Below are 24,543 nucleotides of genomic sequence, written 5' to 3' on the forward strand. Positions count from 1 at the left end.
CATATCCTGGGAGATGTTAGGTAGCCAAGGCCCAACCTGATGAGGGTTCTCTGTAGAAAGCGGGTAATTCCAATCCCTGGCATGTCTGGAGTTGGTACCTGGAAGGGCCAGCATTGAGCGCAGGTTTGCAAAAGGGGATGCAGCTGACTGGGCAAGTGCTTGGTGTCCAGTGCTTGTCTGGGGACTCCAATACAGCCAAAGTCCCTCCTGCCCATCCCTCCCCTATGCACTGGCCCAATAAGATCCCATTATGTGAGGCTGCAGAGATGACAGTGCCGAGGCTTACTGGGCCATTTCCTGTGGAACCCGCGGGCATCAGCCTTTCCTAGTGCTCTTTGATGTTCCTGCCCTGGTTTGTTGTTGTTGTTGTTGCCCCATTTTCCCCTTAGTTCCATTTCCCTTCCCTTGGGTTATCAAGATCTCTGCAAGCTGCCTGAAATCATTCTGCGATTGAGGTAGGATCTAAAGCACAGGCAGGCCAACTGCAGCCCATGGGCCAAATCCAGGCCACCAACTTTAAATAAAACTTTATTGGAACACAGCCACATTCATTCATCTATGTGTTGTGAAGGCTATTTTCATGCTATAACAGCAGAGTTGAGTATTTGGCAGAAACTGTGCTACCTATGAAGCCAAAAATATCTGCTCGCTAGCCCTTTAAGAAAGTCTGCTAACCCCTGCTCTAAACAAGCCTGGCCTCCGGAAACAGAGCTGCTCATCAGGTGAGCCAGACCCCTGTGAAACAAGCAGGCAGCAGATAAATAGGGGGACACGTGGACTGAGTTGCTTGAAACTGAGATGGCCTGTGCTGGGGGTGGGGGTGTTCAAACCAGGCCTCACGAAGGAGGCACCAGGTACACAAGGCCTTACACGGATACAGGGGGCCTGGGCCCACAATTTGGAGGTGAGACAGGGTTGCTGCTGCCCAGGATGGCTCAGCTCTGCAGGCAGCTTTGGCTGAGCAAAGGACAGGCAGAAAGGAACTGTCTCCCAGCTGCAGGATTTTTGGAAAACAGGAGACAGCTATGGTTTCCACTCTACTCAGTAAAGAGGCCAGTCTCATCATCTTCTTTGCCTGTGCAGGACTTTGGAGAGGATGACTCCCTGTACATCACCAAGGTGACCACCATCCACATGGGCAATTACACCTGCCATGCCTCCGGCCACGAGCAGCTGTTCCAGACCCACGTCCTGCAGGTGAATGGTTAGTAAATGGCTCCATGCATGTTGTCCCCTCAAAGCCTCCCCAAACTGCTGCTCAGATCAACCTTTGCCCCCTCCTGTATTCTGTCTTTTTAAAGAAATATCTAACCTCAAAATATTTCATCTCTTATAAGTAAAGGGGAACGGTGTGGAAAGGGCAAAGTCTTTGCACCAGTTTTCATATTTAGCTCCACCCAAAGCCTCCACAGGTGAAACGAATCCAAGTGCGAAGGGCGTGAGCCATTCAGGCCAATCATGCTCGGCAGCTGGGGCTCCCACAGGCCTTGGAGGGTGGAGCATGCCCCTTAGGCAACACGGTTCTGCTGGGCCACTGTGGCCTCTGGATCCAGCGAGAGCAGAAACTGAAATCCACCACTCCTTCCAGGTGGTATGGAACCATATCACTGGTTCAATTACGAGGCTCTGTTTCCTCCTACAAGGGCTTGTGCCCATCTCCCTCCCCAAGAGACACGATGAGCCTCATCTTAGCCAAGCCAGGGTAGAAACTGAGGCTTGGAAGGTTTTCCTTGATTCTCACAGGCCCCTGTGTTGCCAGGAGTCCCAGAAGCTGAAGAATTAACTGCCTCCTGATTACAGCAGCCAGGATTTTCCCAGCACTTACCTCAGTCAGTCTCTGTGCTCAGCCCTTCACATGGACCCTCCCATCCATGTATCTTAACCCACTTCACGGATGAGTTGCTAAAGAAGGTCACTTGCCTGGGGTCACACAATTGATGGGTGTTGACCTGGACCCAGAGCCCATACTCTGACCTCTAGGTCACACTGCTGGCTGCCCCAACCTGGTCTGATGAAATATGTATGGGAATGCTTGGGAAATGCCTGGCAGATGATACAGTTCAAAGTCCAAGGTAGGGCAGACATGGGGTGACTGCTGGTGTAGCTCAAGCCAAATTTAGCCACAGTTGGTGGACACAGATGGTCAGAGCTGGTGGCTCCTCAGAGAGCCTCCTTCCCATTACACAGGTTGGAAAATCAAGACCCAGAGAAAATGTTCAAGCCAAGAATAGAATATAGGCTGCTGCTTTCTCCCTGGAACTGCCACACTCCCAGCAATGGGGGCAGGATCCCATGCAGAGGCAGGGCCGCCACCTTGTGGGACTTCCCCTTCGGTGCCTCTGCCCTGACTCGGTTGACTAAAGAAACCATTCCAAGCAACTACTTCCTCTCTCAAATTATTAGTATAACTTACCCATAGCCCAGACCTCCCAGAAATGCAGCCCGAGCACTGACATGATTTATAACTTTGTGTAAACCTCTTGCATTGCTTTCATAGGAAAGAGCAAGAAATTGAGACATAAATGATTAATCCATTAAATTAAAAACTCCCTCGACCTCCGCACAGTTCAGACAAGTAGCGATTCATTCCCAAAAACACAATAATAATCTCCTGAATCTGTTGATTACTCCCGCATGGTATTTTTGTGACTGTGCCTCTTACTTAAGGATATATTTATGCTGCCTTTCACCTTGGGAATGGTTGGTGTTTCCCAAAGACAATGAATGGGATTTTGCTTTATGGATGCAAAATGTTTTCACTTGAAGGTTTTCGAATTTAAGAGAAAATGAGGCTGGTGTGGTGGCTCACACCTGTAATCACAGCACTTTGGAAGTTTGAGGCCAGTGGATCTCTTGAGCTTAGGAGTTTGAGGCCAGCCTGGCCAACGTGGTGAATCCCTGGCTCTATAAAAAATTCAAAAATTAGCCATTTGTGGTGGCAGGTGCCTGTAATCCCAGCTACTTGGGAGGCTGAGACATGAGAATCTCTTGAACCCAGGAGGTGAAGTTTGCAGTGAGCCAAGATAGTGTCGCTGAACTCCAGCCTGGCCAACAAAGGAAAGAGAAAATGTGTCTGCCTAGGATATATTAATTTCACATTATTTTTAATGTGTGGATTAACACAAAAGGAAAAGAGGAAATCAGGGCCAAAGGGAAGAGCTGGATGTCTCCCACGTTGCTGGCAGAGAGCTCGGTCTCTGCCTTTCCCTGGCAGGGCCCCAGGAACCTCAGACCCACAGAGACCTTCCCTGCCCACATGGTTCCATCCTCCTGGTGGGAGGCTGGATCCAGAGCTCTGGCACGGAGCTGCCCAGGGCTGGCTCTAACTTCGAGTGTGGACAGCATTTCAGGGTGTTCTCAAGGAGAAAAATGGGGCATAGTTCAGAGAGAAACTGGGATAAAGAGAAGGCCTTTTTATTTTCAAGATAGGAGAAATAAAAGCATTGTATGGGCTAGCAGGAAAAATCTAGTAGAAAAGGGGACCAGGATGCAGGAGTGAGAGGCGTGAGAGCTATGTCTGAGCTATGGTAGGAGGTAGGCGTGACACGAGAATGGTCTGGAAGTGGCAGTGAGGGCCCAGGAGAAGGACGCCTACCCCACCTCTCAGCCTAGTGGTACCAAGAGAAAGGGGCGCCCTCTGAAGCTGCTGCGGGAGAAGCTGTGTCCTCGGGGGAAGCCAGGTTTCCATCGGAGCAAGAAGGTGAAGGAGCACTCATAGAGGAGTCTGAGGATGTGTGAGATGTTATTGACAGAACATGAGTTCCAGAAGGCATAACAGAAGGTTCTGGGGAGGAGGGATGCCCCAGAAGCCTAGGCTTCTTGTGGAGATTGGCATAATTTGGGATAAGGGGCAAGAGGAGAAGAGGCCTAATGATCCCCAGTAGAGAGGCAACCCTGGGGAGACACAGGGGCACTGGAGGTGAAGCAGGAAGATCTGAGGCCCCCTCTTTAGTCCTGCTGAAGGGCTGGAAGCCAAAGGGGGAGTCATCCTGCCTGCTTCAGCTCAAAAAACCTCAAGACCAGCAGAGGGTGTGTCTCACTCTAAGCACACGTGAGCCATCTTTTTGCTCTACCAATGGAGACCCAGGTGTCTTGCATTTGGTCGTATATTTTTAAGTGAATGATTCATTCCACACCCTTGACTTGCAGTCAGGTCTCATTTTGTTCTAGAACACTGCCATGTACTTAAGTTCAAAATTAGCCCTGAATTGGTCTGGGAGAGCTTCCAAATCAGGAGTGACTCAGGGACTTTTCTGGAACCTGTTAGGTAAATGCAGATCCTCCCGCCCCATCACACTGGGGGTGAGCCCAGCATCGTGCTTTACCAAGCTCCCCCTGCCTGCCCACCATGCCATTCATGTTGGTCTTCGGGATTCCTATCAGAGGCCAGGACTGAGGCACAGGTCAGTGCACAACACTGGTGCTGGCCACCTCACTGAGGGGTCGGTCCACCACCCACCATACAGAGGCAGGCTCATTCCTTGAGTTTCCAGTTCACTGGACAAGCCTACCACCAGTTAAAGGACAGGCACCACAGACATCAGGAAGCACTTTCTAACTGAGGTAAGAGGGTGGAGCCTGCTCCCTATGGGGACAGTTATTTTGGGGCCACTGTCCCCATCCTCCCAAAGCTCCCTCTGGAAGTGATTATCTCACTCGTGGTTAATTCTTGAATCACCTCCCCCAGACAAAAAGCTCCATGAGGGTAGGGCCTGAGGCTGTCTCACTCACTGTTGTGTGTGTTGTGCCTGACACTTGGCTGGCATTTAATAAACTTTGGCTGCAACTATTGAATTGACAGAGTTTTGTAAAATGCATCAAGATCATTAAGGTAGTGCCACACTCAGAAGAGAATGCCCACAGCTCTTCCTCGGTCCTCTCTCCCTCCACCCCACTTTGCAACATTTGGTATTGTCAAACTTTGTAATATCCAGTATAGCAAAATGACAATCACTGACCTTTTTCAAAATTTCCTCAGATATTCTTGCATATTTTTTCTTCTAAATTCAGAATTGTTTTGTCAAGCCCTACTAATTGATTATTTGTTGAGACAGGGTCTCCCTCAGTTGCCCACGTTGGAATGCAATAGCATGATCTCAGCTCATTGCAGCCTGAACTTCCCAGGCTCAAGCAGTCCTCCAACCTCAGCCTCCCAAGTAGCTGGGATTACAGGTGCATGCCACCACATTTGGCTAGTTTTTTGCATTTTTGGTAGAATCAGGGTTTTACCATGTTGCCTAAGCTGGTCTCAAACTCCTGGACTCGAGCGATCCACCCACCTCAGCCTCCCAAAGTGCTAGGATTACAGACGTGAGCCACCCTGCCTTGACTCCCAACTGATTTTAATTTGGAATTAAACATATGGCCTAATTTTAAGTTTGTTTCCTAACAATATTGTCTTTCTACACAAGAACATCTCTCTCCAATTAGCCAAGCCTTATTTAATGTCATCAGTGAGGTTTTGTTTTCTCTGTGTAGTCATTACTGGTGTATGCGCAAGCTATCAGTTTTGTATGTTTTGGTACTGGCCTCTTTACGAACCAATTAATCCTTACGACTTTACTGGTATGTTGCCCGGATGTAGCCACATACCATTTTTCTCCATTGTTTTACTGTTTGTATCTCTCATTTCTTACCTTCCATTTACAGCATCCAGCATGACATTGAGAGTCTGGTATTGCCTCCCTTCCTTTGTCCTTTTTCTTTTTTCCCAAATTAATGTTTCACCACTTGAAAAAGAATGGTGCTGTTTCTTCTTTTTATAGAGATATTCTTCATTGCACGAAGAAAATATCATTCCATTCCTATTTTATTGAGGGGTTTTCCCCAAGAAATTGATTTTGAGCTTTTTTCAAAGGCCCTTCTGGTGTCTAGCAAGAGAATCAAATGGTTTTTCTCTTTGACTTTGGAATGATTAATGGTAGATTTCCTAATAGTTAGCCATTGAAATGTATTACACTTGCTCACAGTATGTTCTCTCAATACCATGCTAGATTTGACTTGTCGATATTTTACTTAGAATTTTGGTGTATCATGTCCTAAACGAGATCAGTCTGTAGTCTTTTTTGCATTCTCTGCATTTGGGGTCCAGGTGATGCTGCCTTCATGATGTAATTTGGAACATCTTCCCTGGTCTATGCTCTAGGAATTATTCATTCTTTAAATGAAGGAAGGAATTTTCTGAAAAAAATCCATCACAGTGTCTTTCATAGCACTTTACAGTAGTTTTAAATATTCTCTCCTTAATTCAATGTTGGTACTTTCAAGTTTCCTGTTTTGTTTTTATTATCTGAGAGAGGTTCTTGCTCTATCATCCCCAGGCTGGAGTGCAGTGGCGTGATCACAGATTACTACAGCCTCAACATCCCGGGCTCAAGGGATCCTCCCACCTCAGCCTCCTGAGGAGCTGGGACCACAGGTGTATGCCACCACACCTAGCTACTGTTTGAATGTTTACTAGAGATGGGGTTTGCCATGTTGCCCAGTCTGGTTTTGAACACATGGGCTCAAGGGATCTACCTGCCTCAGCTTCCCAAACTGCTGAGATAATAGGCTGCACCTGGCCTAAAGTTTCCTTTTACTCCATTTCATTGAGACTTTTACATTTATTACCAATAACTGAATACAGTATTCTCATATTTTTTAATCCCCTCTGTGTTTGTTTTTTTTTTTTTTTTTTTTTTTCATTGATTAAACTTGCCAGGAATTTGGCTGCTTTGTTGGTTTTTCCAAACAGCTCTTAGATTTCTTCACCAGTTCTGTTCTTCAGCTTTCTGGTTGATTCATTCATTTTTGTTCCTGTCCACATTGATTCTTCTTCTACTTTCTTTAAGTTTACTCTGTGGTTGCCAGGCACACTTGCAGGAATAGACAGTGATCTAGTAAGAGCTCCAGGTCCTGGCCACTCCTGTTCTAGAACCCTGGTGGCTCTATCCCCTTCTCCAACCACCCCCCAGGCCAGGACTCCTGGCCCCACCAAGTTCTATCTCTGTGTTCCCGAATGCCAATGAAAACCTCTATCTGTTCAAAGGGAACCCCACTCCTCCCTCTACCAAAGGCATGTGCAAGGAAGTTTCTTCCTTTACTCTTTGGATCAAACGGGTCAGAGAAGAGAGCTGCATATTTATGTTGGAAGCAGTCCTCCAGACATGCCTCCGCTGGAACTCTATGGACCTCCTCCCTCCCTGGTGTGTGACCCTAGGGGCCTGACCTGTGACAGGCTTTTCTGCCACTCCCTGGCACACTCTCCCCTAGAGCTTCAAACAAAAACTGAGGCGAGGACTCAGACTTTATTGTTCTGGGTCTCTGTGTTTTGGCATTGGGTGCTCGGAGCTCATGATATTGAATCAGCTCTGGGCCATTGGAGGATGGGATTGTTTCCCTTGGCGGTTGTCCATTTAGCTTTCACCTCTGCCCTCAACTGTGTCCCACGGATCAAGGAAAGACTTGAAACTCAGATTGACTTGAAGGAATGAGGAGCAGACCCTGAGGAGTTGTGGCAGGAGCTACAGAGCTCATGTCTCACAGTGAGGCAGTGGAGTTTTTCTTTTGTCCTCTGCCCACCCCGCTCGGGTCCCGGGATCCACACCATTGACTTTTTCTATACAAGTACCAATTTGTTCTATGCTCTGGTCCCAAGAAAAGTCTTCTCTGTTCTAAAGTACTGGGGTGCTTTCTTTTATTGAACAACAGGGGCTTCCAGATAACTCTAGGAATGTAGTTGTCCACTTCAAGAAGAATCCACTCCCCATCTCCAAGAGCAGTGTGTTTGTGTGTTAGCTTAATATGCAGGTATGTTTATATCTCACAAATCTTTTTTGAAAGTGTGTAAAGTAAAAAGATATGGATAAGGAAGAACCCTCAATTTCACTCTCACTGCTTCTTCCAGGACCCTCCCCACCGCTGGCCTAGGTAGGAAGGGCTAGAGCCTTGTGGAGGGTTCTGGAGCCTTGCCCACCCATGCTCGTCTGGTTAGTGGGCAGGGTCACACCCCTAGCCCTAAACTTGACTGTCAGGGCCCATGGCTGAGTCACTCCGAGCCAAGGAGGGCACAACTGGCCTTTCACCCATGTTCCGGGGGTTTGGAAGTGGAGAAATGAAAATTACCCGCTGGAAAATGAATGGACTTCCTCAGAACAGAAGCCCTGCTGGTCAGTCCCATAAATGCTCTGTGATATATTTCCTCTAAGAAATTAACCCCTATCCATTGACTTTCTGATAACAGAAAGAGAATATATCTCAATTTTATTCATTTTATTTATTCAGAAATAAATTTCAGTGGCTGCTGTTCTTTACATGTAGCAGCTGAGCAGCATTAAATATTTGGATGGCCTTCTGATCATATTTAGAATGATGATGAAAGCCATGAATTATAGGGTTCAAAGCCTGGCATATTTATTATCTGCAATCTCTTTTACAGCTCTTTCTTTTAGAGCTTGAGTTGCTGGACAGGATTATTGTAAGCTGGTTAAACAGAAAACTCCAGTCACCTCCTGGGTTCACCCCTCCAGAGCAGGGTCACAGGTTGGGCTACAGACCCAGGCCCAGGTCAAGGCTGCCTCTTTCTCACCAGCACTGACTCTCACCCACAGTGCCACCAGTCATCCGTGTCTATCCAGAGAGCCAGGCACAGGAGCCCGGAGTGGCGGCCAGCCTGAGATGCCATGCAGAGGGCATTCCCATGCCCAGAATCACTTGGCTGAAAAACGGCATAGATGTCTCAACCCAGATGTCTAAACAGCTCTCCCTTTTAGGTAAGAACTGCCCTTGGTAGGTGTCTGTGATATTCCCATCCAAATCAAGCTGAGACTCCAGGAATGGAAATGAGAGATATCATTTGTTTCTAAGTCAGGCAGGTTAGGAGTGAACAGATGGCTCCCCAAATTTCCCTGTTATCTGCGCTCACACAGGTCTTTTCAGGCTTTCTGAGAGCAATGGTGAGAAGTTGTCACTCGGGCCCAGCTCACCCACAGTGCATTTCAGCTCTGCCAGCCCTTCCTGGATGTATGATCAGAGCTGCTGGCTGCCCACAGGCAGGTCAGCCCTAACACTCTCAATAGCCCCGTGAAAGAAATGGGGAAGTGAGGTGGTCTCTGGCTGAGCAGTCCACCCTGAGCACTGTTCTTTCTGCAGCCAATGGGAGTGAACTCCACATCGGCAGCGTTCGATATGAAGACACAGGAGCGTACACCTGCATTGCCAAAAATGAAGTGGGTGTGGATGAAGATATCTCCTCGCTCTTCATTGAAGACTCAGCTAGAAAGACCCGTGAGTCGACACTTGCCTTTATGCTTCTCATTGAGCTGACTGGGCTGTACTGAGTGGCAAGGGAGGGCACCGATTGCCCAGGGCCACTGCTGCCAACCATGAGCCCATGAAGACAGGGGTAAGACTCATATCCATCCCTCTGTGCATAAAGCTGGAATTGGAGGGCACCCAGAGGTGAGCACACCTTCTCTAGCAACGCAGACTACTCTGGAAACAGACAGGGAAACTCCCTGGACAGCAGGCAGAGCCCAGGAACACAAGGAAACCCAAATATTTGAGTCCCAGCTCTGCTTTTTACTTGTTTATGCTCTGAACCTCTCCCCCTCATCCACAAAATCTGTTATACTATCCACTGTGGTACTGACATCCCCCAGTGGCCCAGAACCTGGGCCGCTGTGTGCACAACAGTGTGCACACATGCACACCACACACTGTTGGGAGTGTGGTAGCCTTTATACTAGGGATCTGGCCCATCGCTGTGCTAAATGTGCTCTCCTCATAACCACCGTTCCCCAGGTAGGCTTGCAGGTAGGATTTCATGGACATGGGTGTTGATCATGGTCAGAGACTCCAAGCCAAACCATTTTCAACAAAGTAGATAAACAGAAGTATTTCACATGGTCATCCTAGGAGAATCCTAGTTGAAAGTCACTTCTCCTGGTGGTGGTCCAGGAAATCTGGGAGAGATGTTGCTTACTCTTTTGATCATCCATAGAATGTGGGAAATTCCATTGGCTTCTGTGGTCCTAGGGCATGATTTCAAAGATTCACTGAGGAATCAAAAGGGTCTAGAGACCTGAAAGCATTTGTTCATGTCCAGAGCTCCCCCACAAGGCCCTGTTCCTAGGGCAGTGAGTGGTGCAGATTCTGTAAGTGATGGACTAGGTACCAGGATCTTCATAAATGGGATCACTAAAGGTTTAGACACTGCTTTCTTCTTCTTCCTGCCCTAATCACATTCCTGCTTTCCTCATTCTCTGCTGCTGCAGTTGCAAACATCCTGTGGCGAGAGGAAGGTACCAAGCTTTGTTGTTCTTTGCCATGCCTGTGATCATGTGTGTGTGTGGTTCTATGACGGGCCATCTTTCTGTGAACTGCCATCCGCTTTCCCACACACAAGGCAGCCCTACTAGGAGGGCCCACACGCCGCATCAGATGGTAGCAGGCAGTCAGTATCAAATTCAAGTGGCCTACGCATTGAATCAAATTTAAAATGTACTCATGTCTTTAATGAAAAATTTTTTAATGCAAAGCTTTCAGTAAAAGTGGCTGTAACCTCTGCTGAAGCAGAACAGTTGGCAGGGTTCCTGGTCAGATCTGGGCCTCAAACTTTTTTCCAGTAGCTGACTGGTGTTGGGTTTAGTGCTTCACTTATTTTGTGTGGTTTAAGAAAGTCAAAGTTGTAGATCCCTACTGGATAGTAGCTGTACCTTAAATATTCTTTGATTGGGGAAATGCTGAGGGAAAAGCTGCCATGATTTCTGTCAATGTTTATTTTTAAATGTATCTATTTTCAGAAACATATTTATCAAACCAACCGTTAGTAAGTGGAGCCATATGAAATTGCTATTTTTGTGCATCAAAAATGGCCTAATATTGACAATTTCATATGGTTCAAAATATAGTGGGCATGTGTGAGAGCTGGTGGCAGAGCCTGAGTCACTGTGTGGGTGCAGGTGCATGCCCGGGCCCCAGTCCCCACGGTGTCCCCACAACCAGATCTGAGTCCAAATCCCCTTGTGGCAACTCATTCTCCAGCTCAGTGGGCAGCAGGAGGTGCCATGTAATTGATGGGTTAAGCACAAAATCTCCCTGTTTGAAAACTAAGACATTTCCCATCTCATTTTTTCCTCAAGAACTTCACATGGTGTTACCTGCAGCCTGGTGTACGCATGCAGACACATACTCAGAACAATTTCCTGAATGTCAGGCACTAAAGCTGACATGATAAGTCTAGGAACAAAACAAAAGCAGAGCCCAGAAAATGAGGAACTGCTGTCAATAGCAACAGTCACTGATCACGGCAGCCCCTTAGGCTCTCACAGCTGCTGAACTAGCAGCACCTGGGCTGAGATACACAGTCAGTCACTCACGTCTTTAAGAGGTGGTGTTTTGCTAAGGGGAGGTTACTACAAAGGGTCTCAAGTTTCAGAAGTAGAGACCTGCCAAGAATGCCAGAAGCCCTATGGGATGTGAAGTCAGTTGTAAAGACCCCAGTGCCCAATGAAGACTGACAGCCGCCTTGGGGCATAGGGCTGGTAGGTATATTGAACAATCGAGCAGCGAACAAATTCCATCCTGCCTGGGTAGCTAGATGCTTGTACCCTTCACTGCTGAAACTCAAGGTCTGGAGACTAGCACAGGGAACCAAAATGAAGAGGCCAGTAGGCCTCAGGACACATTCAAGTCTCAACAGGAGAAATGAGATGAGAGCAGTCAAAAGCAGAAACGGCTCCTTCCGGCCCTCTTAGCAGAAGCTACAGTCAGACAATCTTCCAAGGAGCTGGATCATGAGGCTGGGTATCCCATGAAGTCAATTACTTGTTGAATGACTGTTGAGCCTCGTTTTCCAGGGCTGACTATGAGCAAGGCCAAGGCACTGCTGTGCCCAGCCCAGAATGTAGCTATAGCCACATCCCATGTGGGCTCTGTTACGCTTTCAATCTTATGTTGGTTCTTCCAGCTACTGATTTTCCAAGCAGCCCTGGGAGGCTGTTCCTGGACTCTGTGGCAGTGTACAGCAGAGAAGTTCCTGTTGGGGGCGAGATAGATGGGGTCAGAGCAGGTATGCGCTGGAGTGCTGGCTCCAAACACAGAGATGCCGTGGAGCTAAGACCAGACTCGTGGCAGGCGGTAAGCTTCATCTGACTATCAAGAAACAGGCTGCCCAGCGCCCTTGATTCCTCAGGGAGTGCTTATGAAGAGCTAGCTGGGTACTCCCTGGTATTAGCAGCTGGATTCCAGCTGCTCCTGGTGGTAGGAACCCTCCTGCCCAGAGCCTGTCTCAGCACAGACCCTGGAGGGGGCTGAGGTTTATGATAGAGTCAGGCCCTTGTTCAATAGCAAGGGCCACTCACATTAGTGCCTCTGCGTTGCCAAGGACCCAAGGTCCAGAAAACTACCTGCAGAGTTGTTGGAAAGAAGTGGAACAGTGATTCCTGTTGCATTGTTTTCTAACTTACTAAAAACTTGACCAGGTAGTCATTAACCCAGCATACCACTTTTCTCAACATGCTTAAAAAAAAAAAAGCAAGCTAGAAAAGAGATTTTTTTTTACATATTTAATTACCCTAGAATTCATAGAGATCTTAATGTTCTAGATTTAAAAGAAATGAAGAAAGTAAGGGAAAGGGGAGAGGGAAATAAGGAGAGGGAGTCGGGAGGAAACAGGAAGGGAGAAGGAAAGAGAGAAGGAGAGCTGTGGACCTTACATATCTTTGTACCTTGCTCCCCCTTTAAAGACAGAACGACAGACAGAGGCTAGAAGGCAGGCCCCACGGTCTAGCCCCAGCTCTGGCACAGAGACAGGTGGCCTCAGCCAAGCTCTGGACCTCAGTTTGTCTTTAAAATAAGGAGGCTGAACTAGCTGGTCCCAAGGCCCCTTCTCAGCCAGTTTGCATGGACCTTCTCCCCAGACAGCCACAGCCATGGGCCAGGGTGGGGTCAGGCAGGGGGGCATGACCAGGGTGTAAGCTCTGCTGCCTGGCATGGGCTGCCACAGAGAAATGGCAGGGTTTGAGGGGCAGAAGTGACAGCAAGCTCTCTGGAAAGAAGGGTTTGCCAGCACAACCAGGATGGAGTTTGGGCAACGGGCAGCATTCTTTCTTAGGACTTCACATTCTAGGAAGTGACACTACACATTCATGGGTTTAAAAAATAAAATGAATGGGCCGGGCACGGTGGCTCACGCCTGTAATCCCAGCACTTTGGGAGGCCAAGGCAGGTGGATCACCTGAGGTCAGGAGCTCAAGACCAGTCTGACCAACATGGAGAAACCCCGTCTCTACTAAAAATGCAAAATTAGCTGGGCGTGGTGTGGTGCATGACTCAGGAGGCTGAGGCAGGAGAATCGCTTGAACCCAGGAGGTGAAGGTTGGTTGCAGTGAGCCGAGATCACACCATTGCATTCCAGCCTGGGCAGCGAGAGCAAAACTCCATCTCAAATAAAATAAACGAAATGAAAGCCTTTGCTTCTTTGGCATCCACTGATCCATTCTGATGTGACTAGTATATAAAATAAACAATCAAGGGAGGTTTTCCCATTCAGAACAGGAAAGGTCAAACGTATGTCAAAGCCAAGGCTATCTTTGATCTGAAAACCTGTGACGAACCCTAGATGACTTAGGGTAACTGTACGTAGCCTGTGACATATTTTACTGATTCATAGTCCTTGGGGCCCTTTCTCCACCCATCCAGCCAAGAGCTGGCTGCTCATTCTACCCCACCCCAACCAGGAATTGCATCTCGTGCCTGCACCAAATACATCCACATAGCCAGCTTCTTGTGTGTTCAGTGCTGTGTGTGACCCTGCCTGGGGGCCCACTGCTTGTTCTTGTGTGTTCAATGCTACGTGTGACCCAGATGCATCCACATGGTCGGTTTCTTATGTGTTCGATGCTGCGTGTGACCCTGCCTGGGGTCTGACTGCTTGGAGGGGCATGCTCATTCCATTTGCTCCTCCCAGGCCTCAGCGTGGGAAACATGTTCTACGTCTTCTCCGATGATGGCATCATCGTCATCCATCCTGTGGACTGTGAGATCCAGAGGCACCTGAAACCCACAGAGAAGATTTTCATGAGCTATGTAAGTATCTGTGCTTGGGGCAGCTTCTACATCATACACAGGCAAAATCATAAAAGTCCATCTTTAACCATGCATACCATTTAATTTCCAAAATTCCATTTGCTATATGTGGTGTGGTTCCAAATTATTTCCAAGGCAAAGAGGGGAATAGATGAGGCCAAGAATTTAAAACCCTCATTCCTTCATCCAGCAGCCACTTCTCTGCACTGAGCCTCTGAAGCCCAGGCAGTGTACAAATGGATTCCTAGCCTCCAGAAATTCACAAACAATGGAGACAGCAATGTGAACAGACAGCTGCCAAACAGGTGTTTTCTCAGTGGCCTTCAGGAAACTAAAGCAGGTAGAAAATAATGATGGAATATTCAGGGCAGAGGCAGGAGAGAGGATTGCTATAGCAGATCCAGGAAAGCCCTTCCAGGATAGCCTTAAGACCCGGCTGTCAGGAGGCTGCCCCCAAGGCTGTGGCCCCCACACCAGGCCTGTGTTCCTCTGGCTTGTTTCCCAGTTGACCTTGTGGGATATCCTGAGATCCTTGAGGATAGGACTGTAGTGTTGAATCCCAAAGGGTCATCTCAGTCCCCCATATGCCTTCCCCTGGAGGATACAGACAGTATGTCCTCAGTTGTGCACAATGAAATAAGTGTGCACAATTCACTCAGTGGATAGTTATGGGCTTGGAGCCCATAGAGAAAGTGGGCTTGGCCCAGGTGAGTTCCTAAAGCATCGCTGTGCTGGCTATTGGGTATATCTCAGGCTGTTCCATTTCTCACATTTGTGGCTTTGGGAAAAGCTATTTTCCAGGCTATTTCATTTGAGTTAATTATTTTTAAGAAGTGTTATTTCCCATCAATGTTCCTTCAATATATTAACAACAGCTATGAAGCCAGTTAGAAGGAGTTCTAGCAATTAGGTTTAAATAATTGCACTCCATCACACTGGCACAAATTTCTCAGATATTTGTCATAACCTAACCTGTAACTTGGAGGGAATCTCTCAAATCCTAACCAGGATTCAGTTTTCCTGGATAAGAAGCTAGACACAAGACACAGTAAGAGAGGTCCTAAAGGTGTTTCAGGCAACGTAAGACTGGTGAGCTGGGGAACAATCCCAAAGAACGATTTTTGCATCTAGAAAATGCCCAAACACCTAACAAGGGTTACAATGGGCCAAGCCTCTTCCTGAAGGGCTGGTGAGTAAGAGGTTGGTGCATCCCATGTCAGGCCTCTCTGCTGGCTGAGAGATGTACACATTTCCAGAAGGAAGCAGCGTGATGTCACAGATTAAGGCATAGGCTTCAGAGTCAGGCAGATGTGGGTTCAAAAGCCACCGCTGTAGACTAAGTAGCTTTAGAAAAGTTACCCAGCCTTTCTAAGCTGCAGACATCTCATATGCATATTGGGGTTATATAAGGATTAAATATGAGAACAAGAGTAAATGGAGAGAGACTGGTCTCAAAACTATTGCAGTCACCTAGGAAAGAAATGGGGTGGCATGAGAGAAAGTGGGAGCTGGAGAAGAAGGTTCTGAGATAAAGACAGATCTGGGTGCCACCAGTGTCTGAGTGTTGGCCAAAGGGCATGTGCAAGTGATTTGAGACAGGCATCTAGAACGGAACCCTGGGGTCACCAACAGTTCAGGGATAGACAGACTAAGAGGAACCACAGAAAAGACTGAGACAGAGTTGGGCCACTGTCATGAGGAAAACCATAATATACGTCATTTAAGACAAGGAAAAAAGGTCCCCTTTTTCACTCATTTATTCCATCAACAAATATATTTTAAGCACCGACTCCGTGCCATAAGCATATAGCAGTGAACCAAAGGCCCTGCCCTCAAGGAACTTACAATCTAGTGAAGGAGGAAAGACTGTGCCCAGGTAGATGAATGCAGAAAGTCAAGTGGTAAGTGAAAAATGCAGCTGGTAAGAGTAAGGGGTACAAGGAGGGCTGAGATAGACGAGGTCAGAGAAGGCCTCCCAGAAAGGTGACACTAAGCAGAGCCCTGAAGGAAGTGGGAGAATAAACCCTGTAGACACCTGAGGAAGAACATTCCAAACAAAAGGAACAGCCAAGGCAAAGGCCCTGGTCAGGAGAGCAGCATGATGGAGGAGTGGTGAGCACGCCCATGGCCTGGAGAGGGGTGGGTAAGAGAGAAAAAAAACTGAATGGAGAGAGCCTTGTAGGAAAGACTTGGGATTTTATTCTGAGCAAGAAAGAATGTTATTGGGAGTGGAGGAGGAGTTGAGAAAGAGGAGTCACATGATCCGACTTGCATTTTATGACGATCCCTGTGGCTGCTGTGTCAAGAACAGGTTGGGAGACTTGGGTGGAATCCAGGAGCATATCCAGATGCTATAGCACTCACCTGAGTGGCAGGTAATGTGGCTTGAGCCAGGTTGAAGGAGCAGAAATGATCAGAGCCTATTTCTGGATATATTTTGAAGGTAAAGCTGGAATGACTTGTGAGACATAGGTTAGAGGCATCAAAGATGGCCTCACTTCACTAGAGTGTAAGTTTTTGGCCTATGGAAATAAAACAGCAGAACTGCCAGGTTTTCCATAGAATGAGCAGGATGAGGAAGTAAAATTAAAGAGTTGATTTTGAACGTCTAAGTGTAGGTTGCACATTACACATTCAAGTCGAGTTCAGGGAGGAGGCCTGAGCCAAAGGTATGAATTGGGAGTTGTGAGCACATAGACTGTATTTAAAGCCATAGGTTTTAATGAGATTAACAGGGAGGTTGATTTTAGAGAAGAAAAAAACTTAGGCATGAACTCTGGGCGCGTCAGCATGTAGAGATCAGCACACCGAGCAGAGTCCAGCAACAGGATCAGCTGCCGAGGGAGGATTGAGGGCAGGAAACAGAGGAAGAGTCAACACAGGTTTAATGTAATGAGTGAGGAATTCGAACTGACCTTGGGGAGAACAACGTCAGCTCTGAAGACTAAAGCCAGAGGGTTAAGGAGCATGTGAGAGGTGAGGAAGTGGAGAAAGAATGTAGGCAACTCTTTCAGAAGTTTGGCCATAAACAGAAGTTTTTTAAATGAGGATGAGGACAGGGAGAAGGTAGCGTACAGAGTAGAAGAACCTGGATCTGGAAGCTGCTAACTGAGAGGGTGCAAAGGGAGTTTTAGCCCTGAAAGTTGAAAGGAGTGTTAAGTGAGAAGTTGGTGAGGTGGGAGGGCTTGGGTGCCCTGTTCTGTGGATCCAAAGGATTCTGAAAGGGGAAAAGGCTCAGAGGAGAGGGTATGCAGAGATGTCGAAGGGAAAGGGTGATTAAGAAGACACATGACAGCCTATCTCCTTTGCAGGAAGAGATCTGTCCTCAAAGAGAACAAAATGCAACCCAGCCCTGCCAGTGGGCGTCTGCAGTCAATGTCCGGAACCGGTACATCTACGTGGCCCAGCCATCACTGAGCAGAGTCCTTGTGGTCGACATCCAAGCCCAGAAGGTCCTGCAGGTACACTTCTTTAATACAGTGAAGAAAACTTCCAATTCTGGGGCACAGCCTGCCACATTCTTCTTTGCTTCCTGCTCACTCCCCAGCTCCTATGCCAGGTGGTCAGACTGAAGGGATAAAAGATTCATGTGTAATTATTCATTAAGTATTTATTGTCTACTATGTAGGGAAACAGCCATGAATGAGCAATAATGTCCCTAGAACTCATATTCTAGTTGAGTAGCAGACCATAAATCCGAATTTGAGAGAACTATAAGTAATAAGGGCTATGGAAAACCCTTGTTACAGGTTCAAAGCAAAAGGGGAACAGGAAGACTATTTTCTGTTGGCCTTCTCCCTCGAGATGAATGAAATTCCAAGTAGGACGGAGACTCTGCAAGCAGGTGCAGTGATGAGGTGTAGGGCTGACTCACTCAGGGCCTCGGAGGCCAGTCAGGATCTAGAACAAAGCCCAAAGTGAGGACATTTCAGTAAGAAAGTCACAAAAGGGCTTTCATCAAGGGATTGATCCAATCTGACTTGTATCTCTAAAGAATCAACCTGGCGGCTGTGTTAAAAACAAACAGGCCAGGTGCAGTGGCTCACGCCTGTAATCCAACACTTTGGGAGCCTGAGGCAGACAGATCACCTGAGGTCAGGAGTTTAAGACTGGCCTAGCCAACATGGTGAAACCCCATCTCTGCTAAAAATACCAAAAAATTAGCCAGGCATGGTTGCGGGCACCTGTAATCCCAGCTACTTGGGAGGCTGAGGCAAGAGAATCACTTGAACCCGGAAGGTGGAGGTTGCAGTGAGCCGAGATCATGCCACTGCACTCCAGCCTGTGTGACAGAGCAAGATCTGGTCTGATATAATCCAGGCAAGAGATGACAACAGCAGTGGGGGTGGTGAGAAATTATCCATTTCTCGACACATTTTAAACAGGAAGCCCGAAAGATTTTCTGATAGATTGAATATAAGGCTTGAGAGAAAAAGGATGCAATTTAGAGTGGTCTTTTAAGCAACTGTAGAAGGGCGATGCCTTTTACAGTGGATGGTAGACTAAATAATAGCCCTCAAAATGTCCACATCTTAATCTGCAGAACCTGTGAATGTCATCTTAGATTGCAGATGTGTCTAAATTGAGGATTTTTAATGAGATTATCCTGGATTACCTGGATGGGCCCTAAATGCGATCATAAATGTCCTTATAAGAGGAAAGCAAAGAAAAATTTGAGTGCATAGGTAAAAACGGCAATGTGAGAACTGAAACAAGATGCTGTATTGCTGGCTTCGAAGATGGGAGGAAGGGGCCAGAAGCCACGGGATAAAAGAAATGCAGCTCTGGAGACTGGAAAAAAGGCATGGAAACATACTCTGCCCTAGAGCCTCTAGAAGGGGTGCCAGTTTATATTGATTTTGGCTTTCTGGTCTCCAGAGCTGTAAGAGAATAAATGTGTTGATTAAAGCCATCAAATCTCCAGTAACTGGTTTCTGCAGCAGTATGAAACTACTTCAGGCAAGGCAGGGAGAAGACGTGGCGGTGATTTAAGTTTAAAGTGCTATTAGATGTGTAAGTAGAGAAATCAAGTAAGCAGTTGGATAAACAGGTCTGGAGTCAAAAGAGAGGCTGAGCTAGAGATACCTCTTTGGGTCTTGTTACTATATGAACTTTATTAATCCACAAAACTGGATGAAATCACCAAGAGGTGGTATAGACAGAGAAGAGGTCAATGTTGGAGGCCTGAGCACGCCAACATTTAAAGATCCGTAAGGAGAGAAGAAACCAGCAAAGGAGACCATGAAGGAGTAACCTGAATGGTAGGAAGAAAATTAGGAGGAAGAGAGAGATTCCTGAAGCTAAGAGAAGAGTGTGTTTCAAGGGAGAGTTATGCTGTGATGAGCATGTGTATTTTATGAAGAATGGGAACTGACCATTGGATTGGGTCCCATAGAGTCATGGATCACCTTGGCAGGAACAGATGGGATAATGGTGGAATGCAGGCCTGCTGGAGTGTATTCAAGTTAGAATCATAGGTGGGGAAATGGCGATGGTGAATACAGGCAATCGTATGGAAGGGTTGTGCTATAAAGGGGAGTAAATGTAAACAAATGAGTCAGTGTCTAGAAGGGAATGCCAAAAGAACTTTTTAAAAGTAGCTGACAGACATCACAGAATTGTACACTACTGAGAATAACTGCTTCCACAATTCTTCTTTCTTTCCTGTATCCTCATCCTGCATTGACTCTAGGCAGGAGTCAATGAAATCCAAAGCATGCAGGCGGACATCTAGCCGCAGATAAAATCACCTTCTTTCATTATAGTAGGAGGAAATGGAACATTTTACATTCAGGCCCAAGTATAAATAGGTGGTACAATGGGTGGTAGTTAGATGAACTTCTTCTTGAGTTGCTTTGTCTCTGTCAAGGCTGGAGGTTTGAAGAGATAGGTCAAAATTGAACATGAGACTGAACTGGCCAGGCAAATATGATAGGACTGCTGGGCAGCAATGAAGGACCACTTAAGAATTGTGGGTGTAAGAACTGTCAGCAGAATTGGATCTCTTCAACAATGCTCAGTTTCCGCAGTAAAGGCTTGTTGTACGAAGAAAGTTGGAAATAAGTAGGGTCGTGTTTCTCTTGGCAAATACAATGGGACGTGTTCTGTCTCTTTATTATTGATTCCCCTGGCCAGAGAAATATACTCTGTAATGTCAGTCCTTTGAGATTTAGTAAAGCTTATTTTATGACTGAGCTTATGATCAGTTTTGGTAAATGTTCCATGTGCACTTTAAAAGAATGTACATACTGATGTTACAAACAATATTCTATATATGTGTCAATTATGTCTTCTTGGTTCATTGTGTTGTTCAAATCCTCTATCCTTCATGATTTTCTTGTCTGTTTAGTCCATCAGCTGCAAAGAGATATGTTAACATCTTCCACTATGGTGGCGACTTTCTCAAAGTTCTATCATTTTCCTTTTATTCTTACAAAATATCCCTCTTTATCTCTGGTAATGCTGCTTGCCTGAAAATCTATTGTCTAACACTAGTATAGCTAAATCAGATTTATTTTTATTAGTGTTCTCATGGTACATTTTTTCCATCCTTTTACTTTCAACCTTTCTATGTCATCATATGTTAAGGTGCTCTTTATAAAGGTGCTCCTTTATAAAGCTCCTTTATCTAGTTTAATCATCTTAGTCTTTTACTTGGAATATTTGATCCATTTATATTTAATGTACTTAATTACATAGTTGATTTTTGTCTACTATCTTACTTTTTTTGACCTACATGTTTATGTTGCTTTCTTGTGGATTTGGCAAACATTTTTTTCTATTGTTGACAATGCAGTCTTTTATGTTGTTAACATCATAGTGATTATAACACATGTTACTGCATCCATACAGTCTCATACAAACTGTTACTTCATATTGCCAATAATGCTAGAAACTTAAAACACTTTAACTCCTTCAGCCTTCCTCCCCCTTACTTTTACATTGTTGTAGTAATGAATTTTAACTGTATATGTAATGTAACCCCACAGGACATTAACTTATATTCACCCACACATTTACATTTATTCCTGATTAGTTCTAACACCAACTTTGATTGGACATCTTTTGGCAACAGGTTCTCACAGTTTTTCTTTTCAAATACCTTTACTTTCTGTTACTCAGGCCAGGTGCAATGGTTCACGCCTGTAATCTCAGCACTTTGGGAGACTGAGGCAGTTGGATCACCTGAGGTCAGGAGTTTAAGACCAGTCTGACCAACATGGTGAAGCCCATCTCTACTAAAAATACAAAAATTAGCCAGGCATGGTGGCACACACCTGTAATCCCAGCTACTCAGGAGGCTGAGACAGGAGAATCACTTGAACCCAGGAGGCAGAAGTTGTAGTGAGCTGAGATTGCACCAGCCTGGGTGACACAGGGAGACTCTGTCTCTAAAACAACAAATAAATATCTTTACTTTCTATTTTTCACTGGGTATAGAATTTTATGTTGGCAGTTCTTTCCTTTTAGCATTTTAAGATATCTAAGGTATCATTTCATTATCTTCAGTTATTTTTGTTCATAGGTCAATTGTCAGTCTTATTGTTGATATTTTGAAGGTACTGTATTATTTTTCTTTATGGTCTTTAGCAGTTTATGATGTGTGTGCATATGGTATTCTTTGTATTTATTATGATTTGGAATTTACAAAGAATATGTGTATTGATATCTTTCATCAGATTGAAAAAATGTCAGCCATTATTTTTTTCAAATGTTCTACGGCCTCTTTTTCTCTCTCACCTTTTCTTTGGGAACTCTGCTTAAAAGAAAGTTAGGACTTCCCTTTGCATCCCACATGTCTCTTTCTACTTCAATCTGGAACATGTTCTATCAACCTATATTTTGTTTCTAATAAACCTTTTAATTAAGTTCTTATTTCAGGTATTATATCATTATATTTTTCATTCATAGAATGCCTAGTAATTTTTTAATGCCAAATGCTCTATATAGAAAATTACACTTTCCTCTGCTAGGCAGAGTAGAAACTGAGTTGAAGCTTTTTTAGGACTTGGCCTGCCTCTGACTTGCCCTTAATCCTAGGGCTTGTTCACCAGGATCAGGTCTCTTCCCTGCCATAGCCTTGCTTCTCAGCCCATTGAGACTGTGAAAAAATTCTGTCCTGAATTTGAGTGATTTTTGGTTTAAGTTCTCCAGACTCCTGCTCCCTACCACCTCAGAATAAGAGTATGAAATCCAATGGGAGAAGGTTAAGTAGAAAGGAGAGAGAATAGCTAAAGTCCAAACTTTAGGGAATTTTTGCTATGAAGAGGACAACAGAATAGCTGAAAGAAAATGTGTTATCAAGATAATATCATTACAGATGGGTTAGGAAGCTCTGGGTAGAGGAAGATGGTGTCCAATGCTAAAGCCTTTGGTGAATGAAGAGAAGCTGGCAGGAGCAAATATAGGTAGCTGGAGGCCACAAAGGACTTGGAATATGAAAATAAAAGCCTCTACTTAAGGCTTAGGGGATAAGAGTTTTTAATTAAAGCAAGATAGTAAAGTGACACTTCAGATGGTGATGACTGGAGAAGAGATATATTTCAGCAGGGTGGAAAAAAAGAGTTTAATTCTGTGTTAGGTTGAGATCATCAACAGACAAATGAATTCTAGGGTCATCGGGGTATAGGTGGTTATTAGAAGCCATGACATGCCAGTAAAAGGATGTAGAGAGAGAGATGATGATCAAAGGTCAAATTCGAAGTCAGAATGAAGAGGAGAAGCCAGGGTGGTGAGAGGCCACATGAGGTAAGGGTAGAGTTAATCATGTGGAATCTTACTGAAATGTCACATAGGAGGATTACAAAATGATCTCTGAATTTGGCACGAAGTCAGAAACTTGGTAAAACTTACTTCTTTAGAAAAGTTTTGACCAATGGAGGCAGAGATGCAGTTTTTCTCCCTCCCCCGCCACCCCATTGAAAAGACTAGAATACTAGAATATAGGTGGGTGAAATAAAACCAAGTGTAAGTTATGGTGGCTGAGGTGGGGAGGAAGAAAAGATCATTGAAACCAAGAAGGAACTAAGAAAGGAGGGCTTTGGATGAATCTTCCATGTGGATTTGAAGGTACCAAACTTAGTGACCAAGTGAGTGGTAGAGGATGACAGTGAGCAAAGGGAGTGACTAGAATGTTGACCAGTGACTAGAAGAAGAGCAGGGGGCCGTAGTCTAGTGATGTGAGCATTATAGAACAGAGTTTTTGAGCGGGTAATCTATATTATAAGAAGTCTATATTATAAGAAGTAAAAAAGAGCTTTAATTTGACAGAGCCATAGGAGAAGCTGTATCATCAGGGGATAGTAGTATTACAGTTAAAAAAGAACATGTCTGCTGATGCTATAGTCTGAGTCCCAGAGGCGCCAGTCAAAGGCTGTGCAAGATAGAAACTGCTCAGAGTAGAACAAAGATTGAGAGGGGTGATAATGGATGATCTCAAAGTCTACCTCAGATGACCGAGGAGGAAAGATGACCTAGGAGGAAGGACCAACTCACCAGAATCTAGGCCACAGAGTAATCTAGGGAAGGATGCTGAGGGTATAAGGCTTCCAGGAAGAGAGAGGGAACCCTAGAGCTGGTTCCTGAGCGAAAAACTTAAAGCCTCTGTGTTCAGACTTTTGCCACATTGGTCCATGTCCCTTTAAGTAAAACATGCAGGAAAATAAGGAACATTATTGACAACTAATTTTCTGCCTCTGAGAAAAAAGCCAGAGGCGAAGCTTCTGCCCTGGGTTCCCAAATGGGACCACTAGCAAGACTCCTAGACTGGCTTTTCCTCACCCAGGAGTGATGCCCATGCATCCAACACTCAGAAATACCATCATGTCCACTTTTACAACAATGATGACCAACTTGTCACTATTTTTTTTCAAGTCCATAGGTGTGGACCCTCTGCCGGCTAAGCTGTCCTATGACAAGTCACATGATCAAGTGTGGGTCCTGAGCTGGGGGGACGTGCACAAGTCCCAGCCAAGCCTCCAGGTATGTTGAGCACATGGAGGCTGATGCCCACATTCCACTGAGAGAAGAACTCTCTCCCTGTAAAATACAGGAATCTCCTGCTTTCCCAGGTGGCAAATTACATTTATCCAAAATACATCCTAAAGGCTCAAGGAGAGGTAGGAAACAGCCTCAGCCCAATGCCCCTCCCAGGCAATTAAAGACAGCAGTGATGATGATGAATAGAACTCTGGCTTCACAGCACCCAGAACGTGGCACCCAGTCCCCACAATCCTGCCTCTCTCAAGCCAGTAGCTCCTGGGTCCCAGCAGAATGAGGCTCTGGGGTCTAAAAGTGAGAAGGGAGTTTGTAGAATAGCATCAAAGAAAGCAGAAGATGTTGGCCAGTGAAAAAGAAGAGGCAGCATCAATTATATCCATAAACAAAAGCCCACTTACTAAGTGCTTACAGTGTGTTAGGATACAGAAAAGTTCTGTAATTTGCCTGTAGTCCACCCTGGACAATGTGTCTCTG

The 24,543-nt window shown here is 45.7% G+C and overlaps 1 protein-coding gene across 6 annotated transcripts in view; it reads left to right on the forward strand.

Annotated features, from left to right (window-relative positions):
- The window catches only part of FSTL4 (follistatin like 4), a 430,768-nt gene that overhangs the window by 392,849 nt on the left and 13,376 nt on the right, over nt 1–24,543 (forward strand). For 4 of the 6 annotated variants that reach the window (XM_054251984.2, XM_002744592.6, XM_078365810.1 and 1 more), the window contains 7 exons: nt 1,084–1,204; nt 8,592–8,753; nt 9,133–9,267; nt 10,257–10,283; nt 13,952–14,070; nt 17,382–17,531; nt 23,944–24,051. In XM_054251984.2, coding sequence (XP_054107959.1) covers nt 1,084–1,204; nt 8,592–8,753; nt 9,133–9,267; nt 10,257–10,283; nt 13,952–14,070; nt 17,382–17,531; nt 23,944–24,051 — 822 coding nt within the window. The remainder of the gene's footprint in view (nt 1–1,083; nt 1,205–8,591; nt 8,754–9,132; nt 9,268–10,256; nt 10,284–13,951; nt 14,071–17,381; nt 17,532–23,943; nt 24,052–24,543) is intronic. The other 2 variants (XM_054251985.2, XM_078365808.1) reach the window with 1 other exon arrangement.

Source organism: Callithrix jacchus, chromosome 2, assembly GCF_049354715.1.
Source record: "Callithrix jacchus isolate 240 chromosome 2, calJac240_pri, whole genome shotgun sequence".
Classification (NCBI taxonomy): domain Eukaryota; kingdom Metazoa; phylum Chordata; class Mammalia; order Primates; family Cebidae; genus Callithrix; species Callithrix jacchus.